Below are 18,419 nucleotides of genomic sequence, written 5' to 3' on the forward strand. Positions count from 1 at the left end.
TATCCGTTCCGTTGCCGTCATATAAAACGTTTACGTTTACGAGTACCTATAAGCGAATACTTTTTTCCCAATTATTAACGATATTTTAGGACTTCAAAATACATGTTACATTATGTGAATACATATTACAATAGAGCAGAAGCTTTATTGAGCTTATACTCTGAGACTAGGTCGATCTGTGTGAAATGGTCCTATAACCTCTAGCGGCCCACCATACAAGGAAAATTGACAATCGAATTTGAATCAACGGTATTAGAAAATAGAGTTGAATTTGTTTTGTTTTAAAATCGAACGAAACGAAATAAAAGAAACTCTATTCCATTTCATTAAGACTTAAATTTTATTGGAGGTAATTTGTACTAGTATTAGGACATTGAACCCCAAGAGGATAATCATTATTTGTGACGTTATCTATGAAAGGGGGACCTTATTGTCGATGGTCCTTACGCCATTACTAACAGCAATTCTCGGAAACCCAAGTTATCGGCTACGACGTAGCGCTACGACCGTAGCTGACCCTCGGTGGACGTTGAGTATTTGTAGTTAATATACGGCCCATTTCGAACTTTAAGATACGTCAGTTAGTAGATCTAGAAAAGATAGGGATTAGATATGTCAGTGTCAAATGTGACATTTCTTCAAACAAAAACGTCACTTTTGACACTGACATATCTAATCCATATCTTTTCTAGATCTATTAACTGGCGTATCTTAAAGTTCGAATTAGGCCGATAGTGTTGAAAGATTGTGTCGATCCCTATGCCTATACATAATAATTACTTACCTACATAGGTACGCTCAAAGTAACATATTACTGTAGTGTGATTGTAATCATTTTATTTACTCATAGGGGAGTTGATTTGAAACAAAATGGGGTATAGTAGGAATTGGTTGTAAAATATTTATTACACGCTCAAGTAGAGATGGGTAGGGGTGAGTAAATACTGAGTATTTACTCGGTATTTACTCAAAGCACCCGATAAATACCAGTATTTACTCATTTAGGTGGGTAAAAACGATTGCTTATAAAATATTCAAAAAGTGAGATTTAAGAACAGAATTGTCTTTTATTGAAGAGTGCTAACGTGTATTAACAATATATATAAAATAAAAAGCATATAAGACGCTTAATTTAGGAAAAAAAGGTAATTATTAGTGAGAGGCAAATTGTGATAATGAATAGTTAACAATCTTGTTTGAAATAAGAAGGTATTTACTTTAAAAATATGGTACTTAAATTCTATCGATGATCTAGATAACTGCATGTCGCGCAAAAGTGCGTGTTTACGCGGCACTTACGACCTTTTATTAAGGGTTTTTTAAAGAAAACTCAAAAATGGCTCAACCGATGATGTTCAAAATATTGTTTTTTGTACTCTATTATAGGGCTAATCTCCCGATATGTTTTCTAATTTTTTCTGAACTTTGGTTCTAAAGTTATAGAGAGATAAACATTATTTTGTCTTTCGAAACGGTTTTTTTCCAAAAATATTTAATTTATCCAAAAAATTTCTTAGAAACATTCTAGGTATTTTTAAAGACCCGTTTAATGATGTGCAACACGTTGGTGGTTTCTGAAAAATTTTTTTGTGACAATTAGTTACATGTATGGAGGGCCCCTGTTATAAATAACTTTCTTACAATTTTGAGTACTTAATCCAGTAGGGGCTTACAAAATACACCTATATTTCAAATTTATATGCCCCTTTCAGCACTCTAAATAGTTTATACCCACCAATTTGGGTATAAACGAGTAAATACGGGTATATTGAGTAAATACTGAGTATTTACTCGGTATTTACACGTGAGTATTTACTCACTACCCATCTCTACGCTCAAGCTACCTACTGTGTATTGTTTTTTTTTCAATTACGGAATATTACGCAAAACTCTGCGTAATCTGAGGGCCTACCGCTGGACAAGAAAATCGAAATTTTGCTATCTTCCTCTCTATCTAATATGTAAGCATCCTACTACCAATACTACAAATAAAATGAATATATATACACCGTGTTTTTTTTTACTTAAATTTCAAGGGTGCATTCCTGAGCTTAAATTGAGTAACTTTCTCAAAGACACCGATATTCTAATTAACTCCATTTCGGAGATATTCAATAATTATTTTTTTTTCCTATAAGGCCTCTACAACCGTGTACACTTGCCTTAGGGCCGGTTTACATATTGATTAGTGTTTAGAATGAGTTCATACATTTGCTCCTAAACTAAAGTACAATCTCGGTCGATCGATGTTCGAAATGACATTGATATGTGACAGATTTCAATTGTTTGGTTGAGTTAAATGTAATACCCGTGTTACAACAACGCTATATGCTACATTTAATAACTTTTTAATCTTAACATAAAAAAAGCAAAAAAAATATTTTTTTTTAAAATTAACTATGTTATTTAGTTCTCTTAAACGTACTTAACCACACCCCGAAGTTAACGGAATTCAATAAAAACACGGTGTATTACTTTTGCATATTCGAGCGATAAAGAGGCAGATAACGAAATTAGATTTTCTCGTTACCCGGTAGGTCTAAAGTGATAAAAAAACTTAAAAAATTAAATTGCTATTGTAGAGGAATACTTGCACATTAAAAATATTTAAAAAAATCATACTAAATTAACTAAAGATACCTACTTACTCGTATATACACATAGTTACTAGTAAAAATAGAGGAAGTAGTTTTAAGCTTTTTTTTATTGCTGTTTGGTGAGGGTCAATCGGTCCTCGCTAGAGGTACGCGCCGCCGATTGCCTTTAAGTTTAAAATAATTACTGAATGATTTAAAATTATTTACTATATTAAAACCACGCGACGTATGTAAATGATGGTGGTACGTAATGCGTAAGCCAATCATTTGTAGTTCGGGCACAGAGAGCTTAGGTAATTATAACCAGCTTAACCAGCCGAATGATTAAGCCGCAGACGCGCTACATCTAAGTGAGTAGGTACCGTAGGTAGATAGTAAGCTGTTTGATTGGATCGAGCCGGGCTGATGGAGCTATGTTGATTGGTTCTGAATAAGCCCTTTTAGTTTTGACATTTGTGAATTGCAGTGTATGATTTTAATTAAAGAATATTTTTAATATAGTTTTTTCACGAGCTCGATTTTTGCGACTTATACTTTGAACCATCAGTAAAAATCTGGAATTTGAAAATATACAGCCTATAAATTAATGATTCTTTCTTGTAAGATACAATGTTTATTTCATAGGAAAAAGACAGTAGAAAGACAAATAAATAACTTATGAACTAAATACATCTATAAATAATACTAAATTAAAACTAACAACCCTAAATATATCTAAAATAAAATGAAGAATATAAAAACTACTCAAAGAGACCTCCCCGCGCTACCCCCGGCGCAAAGGTGCCCATCACACTCGCTGCGTTACCGCGTTGAATTGCGATGGACAGCCTTTGCACCAGGAAAAACCCGGAGCGCGGGTCAAGGCCCCTTTGTTGCATGCGGCGACCTACTTCCCTAAGGAAGATTTTTGCCTTGTAAGATACTTCTCAACACCACAGATTAGCACAGATCCGCAACGAACGGGCGCTTGTCATACGATGGATAATTAAGTAGATAGAGATGTAGTGCATAATTGTTTTCTATCGTATTTTCTCGGAAACGATGGTACCTATTTGTCATGCTACTTCAGCCAGGCGTGGCTCACTCCGCGATTTCGTCGCTTTGCTACGGGTAGCTAAAAGTTCAACCGTTCGACCCCAATTTTGGGGTTTGCCATAAGCCGCGTGGCGCTATTGCCACCTAGCGGCGATATCTGTGCTGATCGTGACAGACGCGTTTTATTAGAGAGTAAGTCTTCTATACCTAGTACTATTATTTATTCTGAGCTTCAGTCAGCCTCAGCAGTACTTTTTGTACCGAGAATCAGACACGTTCGTACGTTTCCATGAAAATACGATGGAAAATAATCATGCACTTCATCTGTATTTTATTTATTTTACTGTAGGAAAATAATTAATCTAAGATATTTATAAGTATTCTATTTCTACATTTTTTAAATTTAAATAACGGTAACGAAACGCATATTTTTCCCAAAGACTGTCGTAAGGTGAAACCAACTAGATGTTATTGTAAGTAGTTCAACTGCGTTTGTCAAGGAAAATGGTGAGCGTAATCCTATCGATCGTATGTGCTACAGGTAAATAAACAATTTCACTTTACAGAGCTTCGAATAAAGCTCCATTAGGCTAAGTAAGATCCGTTATTTAAGTTTGTATTTCGACATATTTGGCTGCATACACTTTTATCAAACTGGATTATATAGAAATCTGGGAACACTTTTTTTCTTCTTTTTAATGAATACAGGATGGCCCAAAATACAATGACAAAGAAGTTTTAGAAATGTTTTTCTTACTTAGAATGTTTATCTTTTTTCCAAAAAATCATTAATTTAAAACTACATAGGTACTTTTTACTATAATTAAACTATAACACGTGGTATTATTTAGTTTTGACACACAAACACAAACGTTTGTTAAAATTTTCAATAATTTTCTGCTGTAATATTTATTTATACCTATGGGCCGCCGTAATATTACTTTCAAATGAACTTTATTGAGAGGGGGCGTAAAGCCAGGAAATTAGAAAGGAACAATATATATATCACCGCGCCGCGCGAAACTCGCGACGGAAGATGGATGCTAACGTGCGGCTCTTAACGTAGGTATTCGTATACTTCTGTTTAAATTTTTGCTAGTTAACCCTGGGATTTTTCACTTGCGTATGCACTATTAATTAATACCAATATAATTGAAAAAACGACATACTTTAATTAAAACAAAATATTCCTTTGCTAATCTGCGAAAATATAACGTGCTAGTCAATCAGTGCACACCGGTTATACTTACTTGCGTATTTCGTACATGCAATTAATGTTCCCACTCTCCCACCACAAAAGTAAATGCGCAAATAAATATAACAAACCACTACCAGAATAACAATACTCGATACGTGTTTCGCCTCTCTACGAGGCATCTTCAGGAGATGTTGACATACTTTAAAGCATAATCTAAAATTGTTGAATAGAAAGAAAGTGCTCGCACCTTAGGTAAACTACCTATCGAATAAGTAAATGTGTTGCCGTAGTCGAACGCTGGGGCGTTGCCTATTCGATCAAAGTTAGACGAGGGTGTCTGAAGCATTGGTTCGGTACTTTAGTTTCCATTAAAAGTTCGGTTAGGTTAGGTAAGGTATGTTAAAGTAACACCGAATCGAGGTAAAACCGGATTATTTACACTTTACACACGCTACAGACATTTTTTACTTGCTGGCATCATTTTCACGTCTTATTTTTCTTCTATGTCACGCCCAGTTGTATGTTTTAATGTAATGCATATATTTATCGACTAGGTAGGTAATTAAAAAAATAACCAGTGCCTTTAAAATATCTAGGGGGTTTAAATCAAAACAACAAGAGATTTATAAATATACTTATGTTTACTCAATTCGTACAGTAAGTGCCTACTTACGTTTGTAAAATACGTACACTTGATGCTTATTTCTAACAAGTTCGATTTGTTAACACCCGGGAACTTCTAACAACTTTCGTAGGTAAAACAGCCAGATGATACAATTAACCTTAAAGGTTTACTTACGTATTGTGGTCCAGTATTACCCAACATACCTTACATACCCTAACGCTACGTCTTACGTAGGCGAACAACGCGCGAACGCGGCGCGGCGCGGCGCGGCGAAATCAATCCTTTGATGCCCATAGAAGTGTCCTACGTAAGCGATCTCGTTGCGAACGCGGTGCGGCGCGATTTGCACGCGAATGTCAGGCGGCGCGGCGCGTTCGCGCGTTGTTCGCCTACGTAAGACGTAGCGTAATGCAGAAAATGTTGTTGGAGTAGTTTGCGTCGTGTCGAGCTCGGCGCAGGAATCGCAGAATGCTACGCTCCCGGATAAAAAGTTCGACGACGTTCAAGCAGCGGTGTTTAGCCGAAAAGCGTATCCGAACCTCGGCGACATTCCTGTGCTAAACCGCAAGGTACGCTTTCCAACTTCAATAACGTTATAACTACTGATTTTTTTCGTACCTCCTATTTATAAGTCTGTTAAAATTTTATCTGTCATTGATGTTCTAATGTATGGGAAAGACAAACAAATAAAGTATAGCCAGAATACAATTAATATAGTATGATACCTTTGGGTATGGTGTCTTACGTACACTAGTGTCCCATCCCCTCCCCCTGACTTAACCCCGTCTTTTAGCATGAAATATGTCCCGGTTGACGGTCGACGGTGATAGGAATAGTGTACTTTCAACCCAAATTATTAGTACCTTAGCATATTTAAAACATTTCTAATTCCATTTTGTTAGATTTATGACAGTTTACGATGTGTCAGGTTTTCCGCGGGACGCGTGTGCAGGTCGAGGAGCACCCGTACGTGGTGAGCATCCGCCGGCTGCACGCGCACTACCTCGTCGGGGCCATCCTGAGTGTGCACACTATCGTCACCGTGGCTCACCCTGTCTACAAGTTAGTTTAACAATAGGATAAATACATACCTAAGTAATGAGTTTGTGCCTATGCTCATAAAACGCATAGTACAGTCGACGTCAAAGATATGTTCACACTTTTGGACCTTAATCCTTTGTAATAAGGCGAGAAATGTAAACATATCTTTGGGCCCGATTCGGATTTTGAAATAGACATCTATTAGATATCTTTTAGTCATCACCAAGATACGATAACGATATGTTTAAGATCTAACCTGTCAAATTTGACATTTGCGCGATTCTGGAGCTACTCTTGAATGTTTTCCACAGGATATGACTTAGAGATCCAATTCACATCTAATAGATATCTTACTCTATCTAATATAAAAGTGACATTGGTTGCCCGATGTGCGCCGCAAAAGAGAACTAGTTGATATCTAAACTATAACGTATCTATTAGAATGGATCTAGTACGTGTCGTCTCTTGTAAATATCTTGAAGTTCGAATACGGCAGTTTGGCGTCGACTGTACTTATTTTTCATTAAGTATCATGCAAGGAATGTGACGTATGAAGATAAAATAATTTAACTTATTGTGAAAGATCAGTCTACTCATACATTCGAAAGAAACGTCTACTGAGATTCCCTAGTTTCTACTTATTTGCATCGTCTTAATTTTAAAACAAAAGAAGTTTAAATTTCATTATTTTCATACCAATGCTATGATTTTTTCACACAACCAAAAACGAACACGAGGCTGCGGATCGGTTGGGAGACACTAGACTAGACTGGAATAATATATATATATCTTACTCCGCTCCCTGAATGTTTTATTGTGAGCGGCAGCGGCACGTTCATCCGCCGGCAATATACACAAAACATGTGAGTGCAGCCGATCACTACACTTTTCACTTTACGGGCAGGCCATGTCCTAGGCGGCCGGCGGTCCACAATATTTCCAGGGCAACAGACCACTATATTTTTCATTACTTTTAGACAAAAGTTTACCAGCAAGCCATGACGGCGCCGGCGGGTCAACGTGTACAAGCTTTATCGGCGGGCCACGGATCGGTACGCAATGATCGCACAAAAATCATAAGACCATGCATCTTTTTCATCTTGCGACTTCATAGTCTCTCTCCATCATCTCCACTTGTTCTTTCTCGTTTACTGCGGAACAGGTTTTATGAAATTATATTAATTTTTATTTTATTTATGCGATAGCACACATAGCATATTTGCTTTTCGTAGTAGACATATGTGATACAACAAAGAGAATTACATCACTACGTTATGTGATATTCAAAATTATCTATGTATATGCATATATTAATCCAGCTTGACCTTAGATCCTAGCCCTGCATCATTAGGTCATTACAAGCTAAGTCACGGATTAATCTCGTTTGTGGTATTGATGTACAGTCACCTGCAATAATATGTTACTCTTCGAAGGCCGCAAAAATATGTGACTCACTCATATGACTCTACAAATAAGATCGTGCCTTCTTTGTGTAAGTAACATATTATTGCAGGTGACTACCAATAGGGATGATGACACATGTTGAATTTTATAACAAAATCTAGTAAAATAGCAAATGAGCAATATATGACATTAATGTGGATATTTAAATGATATAAATGGAAATAATACAAAAATACAGGACTTGAAAGTTTCAAAATTTCATTTTCTTTTACTTCGAAAAAGGAAATAAGTAAGCATACCATTCGATTCCTTATATTTTGTTCAAAAAAAGATTGTAAGCAACTATATACATAAACGCAATATTTCACCGACAAAAACGCAATTTTCTTGTTTTGTCCATAATTCAAGATGGACTCTCAGTGACCTTGACGTCACGTTCGCTTATCGTTATGTTAGAAGTTAGAAGCGTTTCACGAGTGAAGTTACGACTGTCGGACTTTGACTATAATTTCTGACTTTTGTATTGTTTTAATGCAATTTGTCCCATATAGACATTTGATCCTAAAAACAAACCTGAGCGATTGATACCATAAATGAAAATTTGTCATCTACCGATTGAACAGTTAACTGTAAAAATATGGGTTTAGCAAACTTATTCAAAAACATGTCCAATACTTCTTAATTCACTGACATAAGAGCTATAGGGCATATTTTTGAGATGATTTGTGCACCCATATTTTTACAGCTGACTGTACCAGTGTCCCGTTGACGGAGCTGGGCGTGGTGACGGGCGAGACGTACTGCGACCGCGGCGCCAACTACCTGACCGTGCTGCTGGCGGTCACGCACCAGGACTTCGACCCCTACACCCTGAAGGCGGACCTCGCGCTGCTGAGGCTGTACGAGGCCATATTTCGCATGTAAGTGTGAGATTAACATTCTAAAGAGGATTTTTAACTATTTATTAGCAAAATAATGATTATACCTTTGAAAAGAAACGGTTATGGAAAAACATTGCCCGTTGGGTTGTGAATCCCAAACCCACCCAGGATCGCGATAACGCTGAGGTAGACCGGGATAACGCTGAGGTAGAAGAAGATTGCCCATTGGGTTGTGAACGAAAGTTTGCTAGTTGATTAGGTATCTATTTTAAACAATATTTACGCAGTACGCCTGGGACTGAATTTTCCGAACTGTGCTACGCGACTATAGCGTAGCAGTCGTAGCACGTCTACACGAAACAAAAAACGCACCACTTTATAAATCTAATTAGGCACTTTACACAGAAATTTAGTTTGAAAATGATCTACAAGTTAAACTGATATTCTAGAATCTACGCTAATTGATTTTTACGCTATTAACGATTTTGAATTTACAGGTTTAGTCAAAAGCCGATTGCCCTTTTTAAGAAATTTGATGACAGGGAACCAAGACTCAAAGCAGCGCATCTACGAAAACAAGGTGCGCAGAAAGCTTTTGTTACCGGCTGGGGCCGCTGTGACTGGGTGGTAAGTTCCGTGGTGGCTTAGCGTTTTGTTACCGGCTGGGGCCGCTGAGACTGGGTGGTAAGTTCCGTGGTGGCTTAGCGTTTTGTTACCGCCTGGGGCCGCTGAGAATGGGTGGTAAGTTCCGTGGTAGCTTAGCGTTTTGTTACCGGCTGGGGCCGCTGAGAATGGGTGGTAAGTTCCGTGGTGGCTTAGCGTTTTGTTACCGGCTGGGGCCGCTGAGAATGGGTGGTAAGTTCCGTGGTGGCTTAGCGTTTTGTTACCGGCTGGGGCCGCAGTGACTGGGTGGTAAGTTACGTGGTGGCTCAGCGTTTTGTTACCGGCTGGGGCCGCAGTGACTGGGTGGTAAGTTACGTGGTGGCTTAGCGTTTTGTTACCGGCTGGGGCCGCAGTGACTGGGTGGTAAGTTACGTGGTGGCTTAGCGTTTTGTTACCGGCTGGGGCCGCTGTGACTGGGTGGTAAGTTACGTGGTGGCTTAGCGTTTTGTTACCGGCGGGGCCGCTGAGACTGGGTGGTAAGTTCCGTGGTGGCTTAGCGTTTTGTTACCGCCTGGGGCCGCTGAGAATGGGTGGTAAGTTCCGTGGTGGCTTAGCGTTTTGTTACTGGCTGGGGCCGCTGAGAATGGGTGGTAAGTTCCGTGGTGGCTTAGCGTTTTGTTACCGGCTGGGGCCACAGTGACTGGGTGGTAAGTTACGTGGTGGCTCAGCGTTTTGTTACCGGCTGGGGCCGCAGTGACTGGGTGGTAAGTTACGTGGTGGCTTAGCGTTTTGTTACCGGCTGGGGCCGCTGTGACTGGGTGGTAAGTTACGTGGTGGCTTAGCGTTTTGTTACCGGCGGGGCCGCTGTGACTGGGTGGTAAGTTACGTGGTGGCTCAGCGTTTTGTTACCGGCGGGGCCGCTGTGACTGGGTGGTAAGTTACGTGGTGGCTCAGCGTTTTGTTACCGGCTGGGGCCGCAGTGACTGGGTGGTAAGTTACGTGGTGGCTTAGCGTTTTGTTACCGGCTGGGGCCGCTGTGACTGGGTGGTAAGTTACGTGGTGGCTTAGCGTTTTGTTACCGGCGAGGCCGCTGTGACTGGGTGGTAAGTTACGTGGTGGCCCAGCGTTTTGTTACCGGCTGGGGCCGCAGTGACTGGGTGGTAAGTTACGTGGTGGCTTAGCGTTTTGTTACCGGCTGGGGCCGCTGTGACTGGGTGGTAAGTTACGTGGTGGCTTAGCGTTTTGTTACCGGCGGGGCCGCTGTGACTGGGTGGTAAGTTACGTGGTGGCTTAGTGTTTTGTTACCGGCGGGGCCGCTGTGACTGGGTGGTAGTTACTTACGTGGTGGCTTAGCGTTTTGTTACCGGCGGGGCCGCTGTTACTGGGTGGTAAGTTACGTGGTGGCTCAGCGTTTTGTTACCGGAGGGGCCGCTGTGACTGGGTGGTAAGTTACGTGGTAGCTTAGCGTTTTGTTACCGGCGGGGCCGCTGTGACTGGGTGGTAAGTTACGTGGTGGCTTAGCGATTTGTTACCGCAGGGGCCGCTGTGACTGAGTGGTAAGTTCCGTGGTGGCTCAGCGTTTTGTTACTCTTGGCGGCACGTTAGTTACCTACTTGTAGAACGCGGGCCAGGCGTAAATTTCGCCAGTCGGCACAGCCATTCGGCCAGTCTCATCTCGGCACTGTTTGTCGTCTCTGTAGTCGATCCGTTGTATCTTTTGATGTAATGACTGTTTGTTGCCATAATAAAATAAAATATGTAAAATAAAAATAGTTCTAAAGTGGTTAAGGGAGTGGAGCCGTCGTGGACGTCGGCTGCCGGTCTGTTGGTGGCTTGACGAACGGCAGCCATCCAAAAACGAAAAATAGTCATCGTTTCCCGACCGAAACTTTGTTTAGATGTTATCCTGTAATGCCTGTTAGATGTAAAACAATCATTAGCCGTTTGTATCGCGGTGGAATGACTGTCTACTTCTACAGTCTATGAACATACAAAAATATCCTCCTTACCTCTTCTTGATACATATTTCTAATTAAATAAAACTTTGCTAAGTTCATAAAGTAGGGGTTCATGAACTTGGCAACAGATTTTTTACGTGTTTGAGTGGCTGCAGTTCCTCAACCTACCAACGAGGCGGCAGCTGACGTGTATGACGGATCATTACACATCACCCTTAACTAAATTTGGGCTGGCGATAGTTCTAATTAATTTACATTTAGTAGAGCTAAATCGATGATCACATGCTTTTTTTATCAATAATGAATACGCGTTTGACCTAATATTATTCGCAAGTCAAGAGGAATAACAGTTTTCACCCTAATGCAGTTTTCAATCTAAAATTTTAAAGAGGATTAATATATGCACCCGATGTAGTATAAGTGTACGTAGTTACATCTATTGCAACTATGAATATTTTTCAGGGCAATGAATTGTGCTTGCCGCGGTCCTCTGTCTACTTTCCGGACGAGAAGCAAGATCCCATGTTGCGGACTATCTCGTTCAATCACTCTTATCTTGATGAAAGCCCCTATTGTGTGGGATATGAAAAAGTATGTTTACCTACTAATATTATGCCAACATGTGGTTATGAAATTGCAAGAAATTAGAGAAAGTAGGCATGTAAAGATACTGTTTTTCTTAAATGATTGTTTATAATATAAGTTAATGCCGTGGTGTGTTATTATTTACACATTGATTACCTACTGTTAAGTGTGAGTTTATACATGTTAACGTAAAGGCAAATAACAACTTACTTATAATATAAACTTGCACTTAACACTAGGTAGGTAATCAATGTGTAAACAGGCCTTTACATGATTTCCTTTTATAATTGGTCAAGCAGATCTTGTCAGTAGAAAAAGGCGGAAAATTCGACTAATGTAGGCGCGAAGGGATATGGTCTCATAAACGGATAATTTTGAATTTTCTACTTACAACATTTGCTTGACCATCTATAATAGCATGTAGTGTGTCGGGGCAGGTAGAATAAAGCCCCCCATTCACACTCCTACCTTGTAGTCCGCCTCATTGGGTAGGATCGTGTGTGGGGGTCGCGGACTACGTGTCGTCCTACAACACTCAAGTAGGATGCCTCTTGGGTCCTACAAATCCTACGGGATTGTGTGTGGGTTGTCGTCCTACGTTGCGGACTGCCATGTTTGACGTATGCTGACTTTTTTGAAAATTTTCAGTAAAATCGCTGTTTGTGGGACCAAAAATCACCCAATCACTCCAACAAACAATGGAGGAATTGCAACAATTGTTGCCAATACTTACTTCAGAAAATTGACGCTCTCTGGCGAATTTTTAGCAGTGTCTTTTCCCACACTCTTTTTTATTTTTATCCAATAGCAAGAAAATACATAGCAGAAGAGCTATTTTCTTTTTTTTTAATTGCACGTAACAGTTTCAAGAGTAAGTAGACCGACACTTGTGAGAAACGAAGCAGTAGGTACTGATGATACGGCAAAACAGTACCGTGTGTGAGCTATTTCTTGCTCCGTAGTCCTGCAACGCGTACTACAATGTAGTAGGGTGTGTGAGCTATATCCTACGCCGCAGCCCTGCGAGGCGGACTACAAGGTAGGAGTGTGAATGGGGGGCTTAATTGTGATCGATTGCAGCATATGATCAAGCTGGAGAGTGGGCAAGGTACGCTGTGCCTCGGAGCTGCGCGCGAGGTGGAGCCACTAGCGCCGTGCCTGGCGGCGCCGGGCGCGCCGCTCACGGTGCTGGCGGCGCTCGTGGGCCTGCAGTCCTGGGGCTTCGGCTGCGGCTACACGCACGACCTGCCCCTCATCTACACTGATCTCCGATACTACGCCAAGTCAGTCTAATAAGTACTTTTTTCGTAACGATGTCCTCATACGTGGGCCATACTGAAAGTTTCCGGATTCTGATATATGAGACGACTTATTTTTTCTAAGTCCAGGAATTTTCAGTATGCCCTAAAGTATACAAAGTTTAATATCCTCACTCGTGTTCACATAATTGATATGCACTGGTAGTGATTTTTTTTATTATGTACCTACTTGTTGAAGCCAATTACTATGGTAGTAGAACGTGTTAAGCTTCTCTTGAATCTTTCAAACGAAGGTGACTGACTGCCCGGTTCGAACTTTAAAATACGTCAGAAACGATATGGATTAGATGTGTCAGTGTCAAAAGTGACGTTATTGTTTGAAGAAACGTCACGTTTGACACTGACATATCTAATCCGTATCGTTTCTAGATCCATTAATTGACGTACCTTAAAGTTCGAATCGGGCCGTATGTATTTAAATGGTCAGATGCGCAAGTGCTCACCACGGAACAAGTGACACTGTTTCAGACGAACGAGTGAAATGGAAGATCCTGGAAAACTATACTTTCCAATAAGTAAGCAAGGCGAAAATACGCCTATAAGATTATTTTAGGTCCCTCTGCGAAAATGGTGCGCAGTGGTGTCTACCCATTGCTCCGGCGAACTTATACCACCTGTCCTAATTAATATGTTTTTTTTTCAGTTGGTTACAAGGGAATTTAGATATATTAGACCGTCTTAACACGAATCAAGTATCAGACCTGTATATGGCTACCAAGGCTTACTTTATGCAAGAGTGGCTGGTGCAGACGAGCGACCTGCGTTCGGCGCAGCCACACTACCGGGAGACGCTGCAAGAAGCAGATATTGACTCTAAGCTTGTTGAGTTGACGGGAAACGTCACGGATTTCAGAGATTATGCTTATGGAGGGGTCCTTAGAGAACAAAAAACAGAGTTGTATCGAAATCTCAAAGCGGAATTGGATCAAAAACGACAGTTAAAGGAAATATCTGAAGATATTTATACAGAAGTGGAACCATTACGATCATTTCTTAATAGGAAGTTTTACGGTTTCATCCAAAACTCAAATACTACTTCAGTCAACGGAACGAAATAAGGATAAAAATTAAATAAAAGCCAAACCGTTTTTAACTCATTTATCAGGTTTTTACCATTGACACAGACAAATATTGGTATTTAGTTCAATATTATTGACATAAAATTTGTCCAGCAAAAAACATGGCCAGAAAAATGTTTACCTACTCGTACTACTTACTTATTTCATATTATCATTTTATCAGCTAAATTTAAATACGTAATACGCGCGCTCATCAATTCGAGATATTAACAATGTACTTACATAAATACGTGTATCTACACAACAATTGCTCGTTTAAAGGTATTAGGTAGGTACAGTCACCACACGGGATTGTTATGCCATTTAGGGTTCTTTCTAAATCAGAAATTTTATAGCGTATTATAATTTTATAGTTTGTATTGAACAAACAATGACCCTAAATGGCGCAACAATCGCGGATCGTGATGGTAAGAACTAGTATATTTTAACCTTTTGGACGCCAATGACCTATATATCCGCACCGTAGGTCCAACGCCAAAGACCGATTAATCCGTCACAAACCATAGAGCAACAACAGACGTGCATATGCATAAAGATCAATTTCTGTCTTGACATTTCTGTGACATGGCGTCCGAGCGACATTTTTTGTGTTTGAGACGGCGTCGAAAAAGTTAATATGAATTGAAACTTTCAGAAACGTGTAGTTTCTCTCCCTAAATAGATTGTAGGTAAAAAAGTTAAGCAAAGCCGGATAGATGTGTAGGCATTGAATTAACGTTTACAAACAAACGCATATATTTTTAGGGCTTTGTTCCTAGTTAAGTTTTTTACCTGCGCCTACATTAAAAGATTTAAAAGCCTAGCTTTAATTTTAACCGATATATCTTTTGACAGCTTGACATGCAGTCTTTGACTCTTGATATAGTCAGACCGTAAAAAGTCTGCAGCGATTATGATAGCCCACTCAATGCAAGTGTCATTTTAAACGTCAAACTTCTATGAAATTATGACGTATACATAACACTTACACTGCGTGGACTATCAAATCCGCTGCAGACTTTGTTTGGTGCGACTATAAACACTTTTCCTTAATAAAATAATTCCAACCAACGTTAAGTAGATACCCTAATTTACTTATATAAATATTATAAAGAAATGGTTACCATTTCGAGAATACCTACATTAAAAATGTATACATTATCTTTGGACCTATCAAAATTTATTTAGTATTTACGCTACTACTTAAAATCAATCGACTAATCAAACTAATGGAATGCATTGAAAATTCAGAGTGACTAATAAAGTACCTAGATACTAACCTTGTACTAATCATCTTCTACTCTACGCCACTACTGTGCCAGTTTTCCAGATAGTATTCATATTGGTATAACTATTCATAATCAGGGGTCGGACAAAAAGTGCGGATGACGTAAAAATGACGTAATCTTGCACACAGGATGATGTTTGAGTTTGTATTTAAACTTCCGTGTCACGTACCTCCAAAAACGGAAAATTGCCACAATATTCGAGTAAAGATGACATTTAGAGCGTTTTCTTATACATTAAGTAAATATAAATTTTAGCTAAATATAATCGTGAAGATACAATAGCTAAACAATAACGAAGTCAATTTATTGTTCATCTGATTGACAATGTGTCAGTCAAAAACGTACTTACTCATTTCAAGTGGCGATATCGTTTAATAAAGAGGTTGATAAATAATAAGTGATAATTGTTTATGAAAATCAAAAATACTATTTGAAATCATCCTATAAGTGGTTTGACGTCATCCACACTTTTTGTACGACCCCTGTTCATAATTAATTATTTTCAAATGCTGAATAATTAGAATGCAGTGCACTAACAATGGAATAACAAATGTAGTATTTTTATAATACTATTAAGGTGTATTCGAATAATTCCGAAAGGAAAAAATACTAAAAATGTGGCGCATTATTCCGAAAACCGGACCTTTGTTACAACGGAATATGAGTCGGTACCTATTACCGACCGGTCGGTAAATTATCTGAATACACCTCATACACTCTAGTGGCTCTAGTGTACATTTCAATCGATTAAGTGTAATTTTGTATGGGATTTTGAGTTTCCAAAACGATCCGCTTGGCGCGCTGTTCTAAATCCCATACAAAATAGACATAGGTAACGCAAACGCGAACGCTTGTCACGCTATCGAATTACATGTACCTACTCTAGAGATTCTTGTAGGTATAGTAAAGTAACACCTGCTGAGTAATAATATATAGGCAAAATAAATTACACAAAACAAATGATGCCCTTCAAGTGGACCAAAAAGCCGTGCTCCAAGAAACGAGTTTGGTTTTTACGACTTACGACAAGCACACGTCCTCACTATAAAATAAACCGTTAAGTAGGTAGGTACTAAGAGGATTAAAGTAGTGCAGAGTATGGTATGGGTCACTTAGGGTCGGTTGCATTAATGCACTTGTATCAAACTGTCTATCATCGTTTGCTTGATTTTATTGTATGGATAGTTCCATTGAGTTCACTACTGAGTAATATTGATTTGTCAATGTGATTGGACGAACTGGCCCTTAGTTGTCAAGCGCTGTCGAATCTCAATCCAGTTACTGCAATACGTATAGCATCGTACAGCGCAATCTACTTTAGGTTTCAAATATAGCTACTAAATTGAGCACTTCACAGTGCCTAGTCTTTGTGTGTGCTCGCACGACTAGCGTGGCCTCTGTCTGTGCGCCCCGTGACCCTTACCGGTACTATTAATAACAATCTGGTGACTGTGTGCGTCTATACATACATCAAAATGAAATTAAATACCATGTTCTTAGTACTTTGACTTATTTTTAATCGGCAGGTAACCTCCTAAATTGAGGACCATGTTAAATCAATGCGACAACATTAACAAAGGAGGCTTAAAATAATTAAAATAAATTTCTTAAATTAGACTTTAATTAATTTAGATACTATTAAGGGATGATTCTGTTTGGTACCTAAGTATCATGCCATTTTTATTAAACAATATTATCAAGCTAATAACAATGTCCCATTCCTGAGAAATTATCTATTATGCTTTGAGTTTACAAATACCATACGAAAAAAAAAACACCTAAACAGATGTATATGCATTCTTATAATAAAAGTAAATAATAATATGAATATGAGAAAATTAAGTAAGTGCCATTGTTTTCCTACTAGCGCTATCTTTGGTAACATTTAAATTATTATAAACAATATCAATCCTTAGCGATTTTTTACTAGTCTAACAATAATATGAATATAATTTATGTTTCGGACCGGCTGAGTTTAAGTACAGCCGGGTCGGCGGTACATCCGCATTTCGCTCGAGGCAACGGCGATCCACTCGTTTCGCGAGGAGTCGAACCACGTGAGGCCCAGCGTGTACTTGCCGTTGATGTTGACGTGCTGGCAGTGCGAGAACCACCAGCCGCCCTCGTAGTTGCCGGCGCAGTGCGTGTTTGAGATGTCGCGGTCGCGGTCTATGGCCGAGAACTCCATGTGGTTCTGGTACTCGAAGGCGTCGCTCGCGTTGCCCTTGAACCCGCTAACTTCCAACACGTAACCTGTGTCGGCGCTTCCCACCGAGAAATGCTCGTACTGGGCATACCAGACCCCTCCGTAGATATCGGTCATGTCGATCCTCATAGAGGAGCAATTATCGGCTGTCAGCAGGTGCATGGATTGAAGACCGAGCCAATATTCAGAAGTCGGGTCCCCGAAACCATGGGCGTACTCTGTGAATTTTCTATTAAATTCAATCGAGCCGTTGTATCGTCGCTGCAACAGCGTGCTCCCGTTTACACACCATGTGTCCAGAGGCGTGCTGCCCGGGCGGATGAGATAGGTGCCGGCCGGGCCGGATATACTCGAACAGTCCTTTGGCAGTTGGCTTACCAAGTCTTCATATTCTCGTTGAACGGGCTGTAGCTCTTTGACCTCTCCCATCAGTTCAGGCAGTGGAATGGTATCGGTGATATTCATGTCATGGCTGGCCTCACTCTGCAACAACACGTTATTGATATTTAAAAGGTAGGTAAACAAGGTCTCTGACATGACTAAGATATTACTACTTGATATCTTATAATTATGCTACTTTATAATTATGAAAAACAGAGTATGTATGTATAGTGCACCTA

At 39.6% G+C, this 18,419-nt stretch overlaps 2 protein-coding genes across 2 annotated transcripts in view; one reads left to right on the top strand and one right to left on the bottom strand.

Annotated features, from left to right (window-relative positions):
* Positions 1-4,071: 4,071 nt before the first annotated feature.
* Positions 4,072-14,334, top strand: LOC134679319 (trypsin epsilon-like). The gene is made up of 8 exons (XM_063538223.1): positions 4,072-4,173; positions 5,888-6,024; positions 6,384-6,517; positions 8,659-8,820; positions 9,279-9,408; positions 11,805-11,933; positions 13,008-13,210; positions 13,890-14,334. Exons 1-8 carry the CDS (start codon positions 4,137-4,139, stop codon positions 14,302-14,304), a joined length of 1,347 nt encoding a protein of 448 aa, XP_063394293.1. The 5' UTR covers positions 4,072-4,136; the 3' UTR covers positions 14,305-14,334.
* LOC134679316 (protein scabrous) overlaps positions 14,331-18,419 on the bottom strand; it is a 35,902-nt gene continuing 31,813 nt past the window's right edge. Inside the window, exon 6 of the mRNA XM_063538219.1 lies at positions 14,331-18,282. Coding sequence (XP_063394289.1) covers positions 17,569-18,282 — 714 coding nt within the window. The 3' untranslated portion in view covers positions 14,331-17,568. The remainder of the gene's footprint in view (positions 18,283-18,419) is intronic.

This window comes from Cydia fagiglandana, chromosome Z (assembly GCF_963556715.1).
Source record: "Cydia fagiglandana chromosome Z, ilCydFagi1.1, whole genome shotgun sequence".
In the NCBI taxonomy this organism is placed as follows: Eukaryota; Metazoa; Arthropoda; class Insecta; order Lepidoptera; family Tortricidae; genus Cydia; species Cydia fagiglandana.

Coding starts and splice junctions, on each gene's coding strand:
- LOC134679319 (XM_063538223.1), top strand. CDS start 4,137: ATGGTGAGCGTAATCCTATCGATCGTATGTGCTACAG. Junction 4,174..5,887: donor ATCGATCGTATGTGCTACAG/GTAAATAAACAA, acceptor TTGTTGGAGTAG/TTTGCGTCGTGTCGAGCTCG. Junction 13,211..13,889: donor GATCTCCGATACTACGCCAA/GTCAGTCTAATA, acceptor TTTTTTTTTCAG/TTGGTTACAAGGGAATTTAG.